At 41.0% G+C, this 14,671-nt stretch overlaps 1 protein-coding gene across 2 annotated transcripts; it reads right to left on the reverse strand.

Moving 5' to 3' along the window:
- Nucleotides 1-236: 236 nt before the first annotated feature.
- NEK4 (NIMA related kinase 4) lies at nucleotides 237-13,904 on the reverse strand. Of its 2 annotated transcripts, none has more exons than XM_041425641.1 (16): nucleotides 13,699-13,904; nucleotides 10,774-11,040; nucleotides 9,592-9,789; nucleotides 8,629-8,736; nucleotides 7,822-7,976; nucleotides 7,060-7,201; nucleotides 5,805-6,230; nucleotides 5,350-5,403; nucleotides 4,995-5,135; nucleotides 4,046-4,171; nucleotides 3,645-3,708; nucleotides 3,137-3,243; nucleotides 2,939-3,027; nucleotides 2,118-2,323; nucleotides 1,862-1,995; nucleotides 237-1,214 (listed from the first exon to the last, which is right to left on the reverse strand). In XM_041425641.1, exons 1-16 carry the CDS (start codon nucleotides 13,789-13,791, stop codon nucleotides 1,122-1,124), a joined length of 2,403 nt encoding a protein of 800 aa, XP_041281575.1. In that variant the 5' UTR covers nucleotides 13,792-13,904; the 3' UTR covers nucleotides 237-1,121. The 2 variants fall into 2 exon arrangements, with proteins under 2 accessions (XP_041281575.1, XP_041281576.1); XM_041425642.1 differs by lacking the exon at nucleotides 13,699-13,904 and adding an exon at nucleotides 13,498-13,655.
- Nucleotides 13,905-14,671: the final 767 nt, after the last annotated feature.

Genomic DNA, 14,671 nt, shown 5'->3' on the forward strand with positions numbered 1-14,671 from the left:
AGTTCTGAAAATAACTGTTCTAAGATAGGAGGCTACAGAGGGCCAGTTTTTGTTTAAAATAAATTTCCCTGGGAAGAACAAGTAAGAATAGCTCTTGAAACATTGTAACTCGAGCATGTAGTGTGTGAGAGGCAGCAGGATCCATAGGTGTGGCATTTTATTTTACTACTGTCATATCAGTAAGCTCCCTCACAGCTGCTGGAGGTTACAGTATTTCAGCTACAAGCAGGAAAAGAGACAGGTTTATAATTTTATTTTACAAATTCAATTCCATTTGACTTCTTTATTATTTAAAAAACGTGTGCTTTTCCTGTAGGTACGGTACACAACAATGCCTGGGGGCTGTAGCGAGTCGCTCTGGATGCAAACAAAGAGAAATAAGTGTTTTATCTTTTTCCTAAGAGATTCTGGTCTTGGGCACTTTCATTCCTAAAAGGAATTATGATTTGTAAGGCAAAGGGATTTCTCCAGCTGGAACCATGGTAACCATGGCTGCATTCCTTTCCAACATTTTCAGACTTTCTTTATCCAGATACCAAATGCTTTCCCCCACCTTGGTGACTGCCTCAGCAACAAAACACAAGAGCAAAGTCTCTCTTTCCAAGCAGTATGGCCACCCCCTTCAGCACTTGGACTTGGCAATTTACACAACCTGAGGACCTTTAGTTCCACAAAAATTAGTAATTGTCTCTTCATGCTAAATTTTCACAACTATCTGATGTAACAGATTAGAGTTTATCACATCAGAGCCTTGGCAGAGATTTTGTTACTGTATTTGGTATGAGACCATACAAAAAACCTTTTGCTATGACAAATTCAAACCAGAACATTATTTTTTTTGACACTCCTTAGTATACAAAACTTGGTATCGACACCTATTTGCATCTATGGAAAGCACTTTTTAAGAGAATAAAAACTAAACTACACAGTTTCTCTTCTGAGAAAGTGATAGCCTGGTTCACATTTTAACATGAAAAATATTACTATGAACTCTAACATTTTCTGCAAGTTCACCTTCTTATTCCAGCAAAGGAGATCAGCACATGAACATGCTTTGTAAGCTGGTCCAGTCTATCAAAGGAGCTAGAAAATAGTTCTTTTCTCCAAGGAAAAGATTCTGGTCAGAGCTTCACATTTTCTTCGAGGAATTTCAGGTGCCGCGCCTTCGCACTGTAACTCGCGTACTTGTCTCCCATGTGCTCCCGCAACTGCAGCTGTTTACAGCACACACAGAACAAAACCCACATTTACTGGCATTGAAAAAAAGCAGATGCTACCAAAATAGTAACGGTAACATCTTTCAGCACTCAGCTGAAAGAAGCATGTGAAGCTTGGCAATGTGGATGAGAGAGAGCTAAAAGCAAGAGATTTTCAAATCCCTCCCAAAAATTTAAGATCTTCACAGGTTACAAATCAAATACTGCCTGGGTAAGTGTAACCAAGTTTTGAATCAGGACCTGGAGGTATTCCTTATTCACCTCTATTTGGGGACTGACATCAAATTATTTCTTATTTTGGACATAAAGGGCATAAGGAAAGTAATGTGAAGGCAAACACTTGAGACAGAAGAAATTATTACTGGAAAAACAGCATAAAATTATGCTAACATATTAACAGAATAAAATTATTTGCATCCCTCATATCTTCCCCATGGTACAGTTCTAAAGCTCTGATGGTTTCTGAAGAAGTTGCATTTGAACACAGTCTACATGTAGAATCATACTTAAGCATGAAAATTACAATATACTTAGGTCCTTTCCTGCCCATGACTACATAAAGACTTTCTGGAATCAAGGTTTACCCTATCCTGCTAATTTATTTATGTTTATAAAGAAATTATTTTATTATGGAAGACATTCACCTCTCTTTTTGCTTCATCATCTTCTTCCATGATTCTGTACACCTTCTCAAGAAGTTTCACTCCCAATCCTTGCACCACATCAGATCTCAGGATTTCAACCATTCTCCTAATCTTGTAAGGGACCAATGACATATCTATTAAAACACAATTAAAAAAATCAGTGCAGTACTAATTACTTCCAGTACAGACAATTTTCATATTCTGCAGAAGAACGTGGGACAACTAAGTATTATCACAGAATCCCAGAGCAACAGACCTGAAGGAATCTCTTCCAATTTTAATTCCTCTGATTCATCAGGTGATTTTCCATGCAGAATCAGAGTATCTCGATACTTTCTATGAAGTTTAAACTCTGGGGCTGGGGTCGAGGTTACGCAGCACTCGGAGCTCTCCTTGGAGTCCATCTTCAGTGTCCACGTCATCAGCTGCACCAAGTCATTCATTTCATTCACACTGCTTTTCCTAGGAGAGAAGGAAGAAATAATTCAGTCACCATCACAATGCAACTTCCACCCTGCATTCCAAGGGCTTTCAATGAGCTTGTTCAGGTCCTAGTAAGTATTCCATGTTAAATTCCTAGCTGTGGTGCAGTTTTATCAATAGCAACATCAGTACTATTTCATTTAACAAAGGCTCAGAGCCCAGAAAAACCCAGCAATCCTACTGGCTACTGATGACTCTGGTAATGCAACAAATTGCATCTTATGAAAGCTGCTTACACTGACAAAAATTAGAGATAAATTCAGCCTCTTTTATAGTGGAAAGGAAGCACATTGGCACCTTTTAACTCGTGCTTTTAATGCATCCTGACAGCAGATGTCCTTTGGTGCCGGAAGATTGGTTTCCTGGGAAAACACAAAACCAGAAGTATACAATTCCACAACCCAGAAAGTTCAGCATGGAAAGTGTAGTCACAGAGAGACAATAATTCAATGGGGCTGTTTTCCTCTAGGCATCACACACTTCTTCCACCACTCACTATGCAGAGATAAAGTGTGAAAGCCTTTTTTGTCCACTCCAAGTCAAGGTCCAGTATAGCAGTGAAAATTCTGGCACAGTATTAAAGAAAATCCTTACTTCTCCTTGGAATCACCATCAGACTTGTCTGTAGAGCTTGTGGAAGAGCTTAGCTCATCATCAGACAGGCAATGGGCTTCTCTCTTTCTCTAAGGGAAGAGGGAATAAATAACAAGAATTGTAATAGTTGAAAGTAATTCAGCAATATGGCATATATTACTGCTCTTACATGGAAGAAATACTTCTGACAAAGTTTACCTGAGAAATACTGGGATCTGATGAGGACTGAGGAACTTTAACACAATTTTCCACATGTGACTTTGCTTCAACTGCTGCACCATTTAATGACTGTCTTGCTGGAACCACTGGAAGGATGACATTTTCACAATGTTTGCAACTAAGCTGTGTGTATTCTGAATTAGTTTCATGCTCATGCAAGAAAAAAATCTATCACCTAGCAGAAGGCAGGCAGGGAGGTAGGTATTTTGTTAATAGAAAACATTGAAGCTTCTGTTCGAAAGTGAATATTCTACATTTCAAGTACATTTCAAAGACAAGTTGTCACCACTGAACACAACTGGACATAACTAAAAAGCAGAAAAATACAGACATGTTAACAGAACTTTTTATTTAACACAGAACTAGCCCCTTAGTGCACTGTTCTGAAGATGGCAGCGAAGAACAGACAAGAAATTATAATTTCTTCAGAAAAAAAGTTATTAGCCTACTTATACATAAACTATTAACATATAAACATAAAAATTACCAGAGGGAAGCATCTCCCGAGACTGTTTCAGCCTCCTTCGTTCTCTGGCTGACAAGGGCCGCTCCTTCAAAGGAAGTTAATTTGATCTTAATTTGCAATCACCATTATAGCTTTTGTTTTCTAATCACCTATTAAGCAAAAAATCCTTTTGGACTGATATGGGAGACAGAGCTATTATTTAATGCTTAATTATTTCTTATGAAACTGTCTTCAATGAGACCAATCTGAACTCTAGAAAAGGGGCTGCTGACCTCCAAGGCTCAGCAAGGCTCATCCCACACTGAGCAGGGCTTCCACGAGACAGGAAGCTACCAAACATTTTACTCACTGTGCACACACAGGGAACAAACTCCTCAGAAGCAATGAGACAAAAACCAGCAGACACAGTTTTCACCACTAACCTTTGGAATGGCTGCTTGGCTGGGTTTGGCACTATCTGCAGGCTCAGGGTGCTCTGCACCCCTCTGGACTGTCTTTGGGGTCACATCAGAAGGAACAGGTAGAGGCCGAGGAGAAACTGCTCTGAACTTGACAGAGAAGTGAGCAAGAATTAATACTTTTTTAAAATTAAAAGTTTAAGTACTCTGCTATCTAGAAGACATTCTTGTATGGTAAAGCTGGATGCCAGAGATTTTGAATCCTATTGTAACCTCTTCACATCTCCCAGCTTGATCCTTCCCTCTCCCCATCTCTCCTTGCATCCATTTCCCTTCTTTCCATCCCTACATCTTATCCCCCTGCTCCCAGACTATTTTTCAGCCAATGCCTTTGCAACAACTGTCCCCACCCCCAAACAGCAAAACCCAAAGAGAAAACCAAGTTATGAATGACCAATCACCCTTTCCTGTAGCCTTGTGCCTCTCCCCAAAGAAACCTCCCTGCTCAGTGTGGAGGAACTGACAGGAGCTCCATCCTGTGTGCATGCCAAGATTTGCTTCCTACAGTTTGCACTCAGGAGCTCAGGGCAGCCATCACCCATCTGCTCTAAAGCACTACTAAGCCACTACCCACCAGAAGTAGCCTTATCCACAAAGGTACTGACTTGTAGTCACAAACAGTGAGAAATCCTGATGGAATTTCCTAGGAAACATTGCAACCCAGTAAAGGCACAGCCCATCTGGCACACCCACCTCATCCCTGAAAGCTACTGGGGATTTTCAAAGATTTACTCAGGCTGCTTCTAATAGTCCCCTTCAGTGGTCTGCATTTGTTACCACTGAAGTTATACAGACACACATGAAACAAGAACAGCATTAAAACACCCACCCTTTTTTAGAAAATAGGTCCCACGTTTAAAGAGGAAAAGGACTCTTAAAGGAGAGAGGAGAAGTATTTTTCAAGTATCTGCACCTTCTCTGAGCAGCCTTCAGCAAGCTCTCTCTTCTGCTGCTGCTGCTGGGGGAGAGAGGGTTCACTGACACAGCTGTGAGGCTGCTTGTGGAAGGTCATTTTTCCCTGAGCAGCTCCTGAAGCTCCATGGCTGATATCATCCTAATAAGTAAAAGCATTTTTTAAAAAATGCAGGCCTGTCACTTCCAGGTTTACACAAACACACTTAAAAAAAAATCAAAACAGGCCCCTTTACTATTTGGACTGCAACCACCTTAACACAGCACAGGTACAACCACAACAAATTCTTATTTGAGAGAGAAAATACCTGCTGTACCAGCATCTTTAGCTAATAACCTTCAAGAGGGTCACTTACTTGAATTATGACAGGAACAAAGGGTGCTAGCAGCTTTTCAGTAGAATCCAAGCTCTACAACAAATAATGATTTCTCATTAAAAATTTCATGGTAAACCAAAATGAAGTGAAAATACAATCACCACCAATTAGCCCCCTGATCCAAATCAAGATTATTCAGGCCTATTTACAACATAGAACAAAAGTTACAAAATATTCTTATTCTCTCTGTTCACAGCTGGGAAGGCAAAATTTTTTCCCCATAAAAACAGAATTCACATCATCTAGACAGATGTAATCCCAAAACTACTTCACCTGCCTTTGCAAATCTGAACCCAAGGCTCCTAACCACTTAAGAATCTCAATAATTGCATCAGCAACATCCTAGTTTGACAGAAAAACATGTGCAGCAGCTCTCTAAATTGTAAGAGCTGGCCACTGGTTAAATCTACTTCAAATAAGCACAAATGCATTACCAGGTCAGTTTGCTTTTGGTCTTTTGATACAGGCTGCAGGAGTTTCAAAGTGTCATCCTCTTCTTCTACAGAATCAACAGAAGATGGCTTTGATTCAACACTTTCAGCTTTAAAAGCCTGTTTTGCTCTTTGCTGTTGTCCATCTTCCTTAATTGCTGGGTTATTAGATGTTATTTTAGAATGGCCTGGAACATGTAAATGCTTTGCTTTATTATTCTCTGGAATACTCTCACTGCCACACTTGTCACTTCCATGCTTCATCCTCTCAGACAGGGAGACATCAATGTTCACTCCACTGACTGTAGCTATGGAGTCTCCCAAGCTGTTCAGATCATTTCTGCTTGGTTTTCTTTCCAACTCAACAGCTGGTTTCTCTGAGGGATAAAATTTGCTGGCTTTACATTTAGTGATGCAATCTTCTTCATCCTAGGATTAAATGGAAAACAAAAAAAGTCAGTATCTTTTGCATTTTACACACATACGAAAGAATTCTCCAAGCACTAAGAAAAAAGAACATACCAGGCACATAAACTGAAAGGAAATTATAATCAATAACAGATGAGGAGCCACAAAAAAGTCAAAATCCACATTTTTAAAGAGATACAGATTTGCAAATTACCTGTTTCAAGTACTGGTTTATACACATGGAATTCACCTACTTTTCACCAGGATCATGAAAGAAAAGTTGTACTCACTTGGCTCTTCCCAAAGGGAGGAACAAGCACCAAGAGTTTTTAGGATGTGCTCCACCATATATATTCAGTATTTCAACATTGAAAGCTCAAACCCAGAACAGAAGACTTATTACAGAAAACAAAAAACATTCACAATATTAACCATTACAAAAGGTTTGTTGTAATCACTGAAAGAATTTCAACAATAAAGAATTTTGGTTGTGACTATAATTAGTTTTTAAATATGTTTTTGATTGGAAAAAACCTATTACCACTTGTCATGAAATATTGAAAAATTATTTGACCCCAAATACTCCAAGACTAACTCACATAAAACCGGCTGTTGTTTAGTTAACATCTTACAGATCTTGCAATTAGCTTCACTGATCCACAGAAGTTTAACTACTTCCACTCTTATCCAAAAACATTTCCTTCCCTAATATGAATTTTACACATTGCTGGGATTCAGATCTCAGGGATGCTCAATGCACTTGTTATAAAACTGAGGTTTTTATCTAGAAAAAGCAAGAGGGATTTGGGTTTTGTTGGCTTTTTTTAAGGTAAAAACCCCCGTATCTTACAACTTTGTATTTTCTGGCTTGCTCAGAGGAGTGATTTTGGTGTGTAACATTCCTGCTGTGAGGTTCATTCTTTGCTGGGATGACAGAACGATATTCTTTAGGTTTAGAATCCACTGTTTTCTTATTATTTTTAGCAGCTTTCCTGTAAAGAAAACAAAAGTTGCTCATTCATTCACTATCAACAAGGTTTTAAAATATTTCTTTTAATTACATTAATTTTAAAAAACCCTGCTCCACTAAAGAGCTTTCATACAAAGAGTATCAGATACTGGGATTTTTCATCAGACTGTGCACAACAACCTCATTTTCAATTCTAGAAAAGGAGCTTAAAAACTCAGTTCAGACTCTGCCAGCAATATACACTTGTTCTGCAGAGAACCAAGGTCAGTTCTATCTGGAAGCAGTAAAATAACTGACTAAGCCTGACAAAGAAAAATAATTATATCAGTGTACATCAAAAGTAACTTGGTTTTTCAACACCCAGATGATAAATGGCCTCAAGAACCACATGGAAAGGTGTGTGTTTTCCACCAATTCTATATGACAACAGAGTTCTATTCTGCATTTGCAGAAAAAAAAATATTTTCCACTCTAATTCCCCCATATTTCTCAAAGAATTCAAAGAAACTGATGTACATATATTTTGTAGCTGCATATAACAAAACTTACTTTATCCTCTTACAAAACCCCGGAAAAGTTGTAAAAAAAGACAACAATAACATCAATATTTTGCACAGAATGATTCAAATGAAAATGTCTTACGCCTTCGTGGCTTCCAGAAACAAAGCAATCTGTTGTTTGATGTACGGCTGTCGCAGGATGCTTTTCACACTGGGTCTCTCCTCAGGATTTTTACTGAGCATGGTTTGTATTATTTCTACCAGCTGTGGGCTGTAATCCTTTGGCATGGGTGGCACCTGTGAAAGGAAACGGAAGCTTGGTATTATTTAATATATTAATCAACAGGGCTACTTCTAGAACATTTGTGTGATCACTATGGTCAGCTGCAAAAAAAAAAATGTATAAAAAATAGACTCATTGTTCAAATGAAAAGTGACCCAATTGCCTAATGTTAAACAAAATATTGAAATTCCAGGTGTGTGGCTAAGAACTGCTCCTAATTTTAGTAATATGAAAAGTATAAGTTCTGTAAATGGGCTTAAAAATTTATAGAAAATAAATCCATATTCACTTCATTATATGACAAAGCAAGAAGACACCTAAATAACCTAATCTCACATAACAGGAAAACGGCATCACACAATAATTTCATTTTTATGCAATGCTTACGCAAACAAATAGCAAATTAAGAAAGTCACCTCATAACTTTGAAAATTACTCAGTATATTCATTAAATGAAGAGGTAACAAGAAACTCTAGCCACATCTACTAAGGAATAACTCTCTTGGTCTGGTATCACATCATCCACCACCACGAAACAAGTCTTACATATGATGGTTGCCATTACACGCAAGTATTTTTAACTCTATGCAATATTTTTGATTAGAAAAGATAATCTCAATTTCTAGATAGAAAATCCAAGCAATATAAAGTTTCAGGAGTTTTTACCTTCCCTTCAATAATCCGATAAGCCAAGGAGTTCATGTCCTTGGCATTGAAGGCGTGTTTCAGTGTAGCCATCTCATAAACACAGCAGCCCAAGGCCCAAACATCAGACTGAAAAAACGTGAAGAGAAAATGTTTGTGAACTTCTTATTAGTTGATCAGGTTTTATCTTTGGGCTTAGTTACCTGCTTTCAAACAGGCTTTTAATGGCACTAAGCTGATTAAGCCCAAATTCCACTGCAAACTTCTGGCTTCAGCCTCACTCTTCTATTTTTGATTTAGATCAAGTCAACTATTTCCTTAAAAATATCCCAAACTTTTTTTCCAAAAGGAAGTGTAGAAATTAGCTATCTTTGGGGGAAAAGTTGCTTGTTTCCTTTTTTAGTACAATATCCTAATTGTAAATGAAAAATCTCGATTTTTCATTGGGAGAAGTTTCCCCTCAGTTCTTGCTCATTACACTCATATTTCTGGTGTGTTTACAGCAAGAGCTGAACGTGTTTGCTTTGTTCTGTTGTATTTTAAATTCACAATAGCACTGCTTATTCCTCTCATTAAAATTTCCTTTTCCTTTTTTTTTATTATTTTTTGATGCTGCTGTTATTTCTAATACAACTTTTGAGTGTAAAACTTCCTGTTTGGTATATAATAAATTCAGAAAGTGCATCTCTCTAACACAGGCTGATATTTCTGTTTCCATTCTCTATCTCTCCAGCTGTGAGAGGTACAGGAAGCCTGCTGAACACCTTGGCTGTGATAACTTAGCACGTGCTATGAATTCCTAAACACAGTTCCAGAAACAAACATTCCTACAAATCTCTCTCCTATTTTTTTTGTTTGGTCATTGGGAAGATTAAAAAGACTTGGAAGCAGTAAGAAACCAAAATCCACAGGTAAGGTTGAAATGATCTCAGACAAATAAAGTAAGGCTGCTAAGAAAAGAGAAATGACATTGTCATACTGTACCTTGTAGTTGTAGGGTTTGTTGGAAAAGAGTTCAGGGCTCATGTAGTACGGGGTGCCTATGAGAGTGCTGGCCATGTCATACTGGTTTTCCAACACCCTGGCTATTCCCAGGTCTCCCACTTTGATTATATTTGTTCGTGTCAGGAAAATGTTCTGAGTTTTAAGATCTCTGTGCAGAATGTGCTTTTCGTGTAAATACTAGAGGGGAAAATCATATAAATAAGGTTAATTAACTCCTAATTGGTTCTTTTACACTGAAAGTAAAATCTCATTACACAAGTCAAAGAAAGAAAACACACCAGTGGAAGAAACACAGAAATCTGTCTCAAGGTCAGGAGTGACCTGCTAAGGCAGTAATGGTGAAATAACATTAAAAGTGACTGATACAGGCAAGGGCCCAAAACTTGGCACTGCTTGAACCAAATCTCCCTGCATGGCCCTTGTAAATCAGCAGAAAAGAGGAAATAAAAATATAAAGTTAAGCCTGTAACTCACTTTCTGCTGATTTCGTTTCTTGACAATTTTAGTCCAAAAACATTTCAGAGGAAATTATAATGTGAGCTTTGTGTAAACAGGGAAGAAAATTAGTCATAATAAACAACAAGCAGTACCCATAATTAGTGTATTTTTGACCATGACAGCCAACTTTAAGACAGAATTTTCTGTCCAATTTTTTATTCTTTAATGCTAACATCTATATTTGGTCTTTACTGCTGTAACAATTGCCTTTAAAGTTTGATAACCTCCAATTACAAATTTAAAAGAGTAGGATAAAAAAGAATAGAAATAATGTATTAATAGTCTAAATTTACCAATAAAAAGACTGAACACAAAATACCTCTGAAAGAATATTCTTTTTTTTTCCTTAAAAACTACATCTTGTAAATTTAATGTAAACTTTCAAACTAGAGAACATTTTAGACAAGAGTTGCAAACACCCTAAAGGCAACCACTGCCTACTGTGCTGCAGAAGAGTGGACATAAAATATGTTAGCAATTTCTTACTTAAAATACTTGATTTGACTGCAATGATCCATTTTTAATGTACTAATAACCACTGTAATTAGATGCTAACCAAGCCAAACATGAATCCAAAGGCTGCAGCTTAGCTGGAAGTTTTAAATACATAAAAAGTCAACTTAAGTTTATATCCAAAGGTAACAAAATTACACGTCATTGTACCTGCAGTGCCATGGCAATCTGGACAAACCACTCCACCACCTGATTCTCAGGCAAGAGTTTTCCCTTCTGCTCCTTGAGCTTGTGGTAGAGGTCTCCTCCCTCGCAGAAGCCCATCACAATGTAGAGGTGGCCATCGTCCCCCTGCCAGGACTCTCTGTAGGTGACAATGTTGGGGTGTCTCAGCTGGGACAGCAGCTGTGCCTCCTGCTCTGCTGCTCTCCTCTCGCGGCTGGAAGCACTTCTAAGGTTTAACTTTTTGATGACATACTGTAAAAGAAAGGCAGGGTGTATGGAAAGACATTAAAGTAACTCTGCAGAAGCCCCAGGGAATTCCCCAGACCTAAAGGAAATGCAGTATTTGAAATATCTGCAGATTAATCTACACGGAGGCTGCAGTTTGGATGAAAGTTACACAGAATTTCTGCTTTGCTACCCTTACACCATAAAAATGGAACAGGTGTTTTCCATTCATCCACCTGAATATAACTCTGCTCAGGAATTTTGTGATGTTTTGCTTTCTTCTGACTAATGTTCACATTTCTCTTTTTCTCCCCACTCTCACTTTAAATGTGTGTCTGTCATTCATCTTTTAAGCCTGAAGTACCTGTTTGTGCACCACAGTTACCCTCAAAAAGACCACATCAATAGTAAACTTTTATATATATAAAGTGTGCAGTCATGTGCAAACAAATGATACAAGTCATCTGAAAGAGACAAAAGGTCTTATGCTCATTCCTAAATTTCTTTTAGTCTTTATTAAGATGGGTCAAGAGTTTCTCAAAGCTACATACAAAAGTTGTTATCTACTTCCTTAATAAGTACCACATTAAATGTAATACTGAGGAATTTCATGTTTCAGCAAACACTCATGAAGCTGAAGATGAGACAATAAAATCCATAGAACACTTTCATCACCCACAACACCAATATTTAGGTCTGATCTGGCCCTATCTGGATGGAAACTTTGTAGGACATCACTTAGGGCATCAGCTCTCCACAGAACAGTCATGTCATGGTTATGCTTGAACGTGCTCTTATCAGAGAGTTGTAAATCAAAACTTTTAAAATATTTTTACTTGCTGAATTTTAGCATCCTCAGAGATGCTTCAGTGTCTGCTCTCCAGGCTGCACCTATTAATTAGCCAAGCACATTTCATTAGTGTTGAGGAGATGCCCCTACATGCCAAGGGAACCAATTACCCAGGAAATCTACAGCACCTAGTGACTTTGTGTTTCAGAAGCCTGCTGGATAGAACCTATGATGTTGCAAAGTTTCCAGGAGGAATACCACAAAGCTACTTGTGTACAGCATCACCTAACTTCAAAATGAAATAGAAATGCTGCAACTACTGTGGTCCATGTGACAAGTCAACTACAACTCTACCTTTGGGCATGGAAATCGTTTAAGCTTATATCAGCATCTTTTAGAAAATACACAACAAAATGCAAAAAGCACACACATTAGCCTTACTTTAAATTTGCATAGATTATATTTAATGAGCATGTTTTCCTGGCAAGATTCTCTACTGAAATCTATTGCAATGCTCTTCCACCTTATTTGACAGCAAATTGCATATGAATTCCATTTCGTTGTGTTTTAAACATTTAAAGCTACTTGACCTTCTCCATAAAAACCCAGCATTCAGTTAACAGCAAATATGCTTAAATAAGACACAATTTCTTTCACAGAACACGTGGCACTGTGCCAAAGCCACAACAAAAAAAATCCTAATCATCATGCTGCAAAAGAAAGTTTGTAAAAATTGGCAAAATATAAAACACAGTAAAGAACTCCAAATATTGATCATGCAACTACAAACAGGAAAAAAAGCTCTTGCTAGTGTTAATGACCAGCAGCACCACAATGAAACCCAAGGTCACTGTATCCAGTGAAAGTGACCTCAATGCACTGTTTACTTTTAGGATGAGGTGAGGTTAGGAACTCTTTGAGGACATTGGATTGTGCACGTGGCGATGGCCTGGAGGGAACAAGTCCTGCCATCACTGATAGCCCGGCACGGCATGTGTCACAGGGATTCACCTCGGGATTCCGAGCAGGGAACAACCGCCCTCATCCGGGAAGGACACATCCTCTGCTCCCTGCTGGAACAAACCTCCTCCCATCACCTCCGGTGAAATCCTGCCCATAAGGCTTCACAGCAGCTCCTGTGGCACTGCTCTGGATGTTCTCCATCAGCTTTGCCCTCTCACATTCCCCATCAAACACCTCTGCTTTGGCTAGACTAGACAGATTATTTCAGTTTTCCAACAAAAATGCTTGTGCTCTTACTCTGACACAACCAAAACCTTCCCGGGAAGAGTCTTCTTCACACCTTTAATAAAAGTTCTTACAGACAAGGGAGAATAACAAAAAAAGCAGCTCGGGTGGCTGCAGCCACACCCCAGCCCTGGTGATGGTGACAGCCACACCCTGACACCAGATAATGGTCACAAAACCACCCTGACATCTGGTGATGGTCACAGCCACACCCTGACACCAGATAATGGTCACAAAACCACCCTGACATCTGGTGATGGTCACAGCCACACCCTGACACCAGATAATGGTCACAAAACCACCCTGACACCTGGTGGTGGTGACAGCCACACCCTGACACCAGATAATGGTCACAGCTCCACTCTGACACCAGATAATGGTCTCAGCCCCACCCCGACACCAGGTGATGGTCCCAGCCCCACCCCGACACCAGACCGTAGTCACACCTGTACCCCGACACGACGCCACGTCTCTGGTCGTGCCCAGGGCGGTCAGGACCACCAGCCAAAGCCGAGCCACAGCCGGGTGCGGGTCACAGCCGAACCAGACGCCGCGGCACCCCCCGCTCAGCCCGGCTCCGGGCATTGCCCTCAGGCCGAGCCGCGCCCGCCGCCGCGCCCGTGCCCCGCGGCCCAGCCCCTCGCTACCTGCTTGCGGTCCTGGCGGTGCCGCGCCAGGCTCACCTCCCCGTAGCTGCCCTTGCCCACGGCCCGCAGGAAGCAGTAGGCAGCCAGGGGCATCCTCCCGCCGCCGGGCCCGGGCAGCGCCCGCTGCCATAGAGATGCCCGGGGCGGCCGCGGCCATGGAGCGCCTGGCGCGCAGCTGTCCGGCGCGGGCGCGGCGCCGCGGCGGCCATTTTGGAAGCGGGCGCGGCGGCCATGTTGAGAGCGGGCAGCGCGGCTGAGGCAGCGGGGCGGGCCCCGCCGCGGCCCCGGGACAGCGCTGTCCCGCCCCGACCCGAGCGAGGGGTGGCCCCGCCGTGCTGCTCCGGGACATCCCCGTGCTGAGCCCGCGGCAAGGACCGCCACAGGGACGCGGCTGTGCCACAGCACCCCGTCTGCTGTGAGCCCTGGCAGGGGGCTGCAGCTCCACAGAGCCATCCCGTCCCTTTGGATGGGCTGCAGAATTGGTTAAAAAATCGCCAGGCTGGGTAAAAAGGAGCTCCTGGAGCTCTCCCGTGGCTGAGCACCTGCAGTTGTAACACTGGCTGCAGGAAAACCAGAAAATAGAACGTTTTGTTATCGCTGAGCATGTAACGCCCGGTCCTCGAAGTCTGCCTTTCATTAAGGGTGAAATGAACCAGCTAAAAAGTTTAAGAGAGAATTGACACTGTCAAGGTAGCAAACACAGGAAAACGCCCTGCAGCTGCAGGCCGGGTGCACGTTCGGTGTGCGAGATGCAAGACCCGGGAGCTCGGACCTGGTTCCAGCCATGAGGATGAACAGGAGCCCATGTAATGGGGAGTTTCTAGGCTAGACAGGATCCACGGCAAATAACGGTACCCGCATCGGGTGCCTGAGTGATACCGAGGGTCGCAGGGGTGCTGCTGAAATGGAGCTTAAATGGCTTTCGCTGACTGCAAGCTCTGTTATGGCTGCAGTAAATTGGAGCCAGAGAAAG

Source organism: Onychostruthus taczanowskii, unplaced genomic scaffold, assembly GCF_017590055.1.
Source record: "Onychostruthus taczanowskii isolate IOZ18803 unplaced genomic scaffold, ASM1759005v1 scaffold9, whole genome shotgun sequence".
In the NCBI taxonomy this organism is placed as follows: Eukaryota; Metazoa; Chordata; class Aves; order Passeriformes; family Passeridae; genus Onychostruthus; species Onychostruthus taczanowskii.

What these genes read in the sequence shown, in the direction of transcription:
- NEK4 (XM_041425641.1), bottom strand. Translation starts at nt 13,791, where the DNA reads ATGCCCCTGGCTGCCTACTGCTTCCTGCGGGCCGTGGGCAAGGGCAGC. An exon ending in ATTGGAAGAGATTCCTTCAG is followed by an intron (nt 1,996 to 2,117) that starts GTCTGTTGCTCT and finishes GTGTTTTAATAG; the next exon opens with ATATGTCATTGGTCCCTTAC. An exon ending in ATGATGAAGCAAAAAGAGAG is followed by an intron (nt 1,215 to 1,861) that starts GTGAATGTCTTC and finishes TGCTGTAAACAG; the next exon opens with CTGCAGTTGCGGGAGCACAT.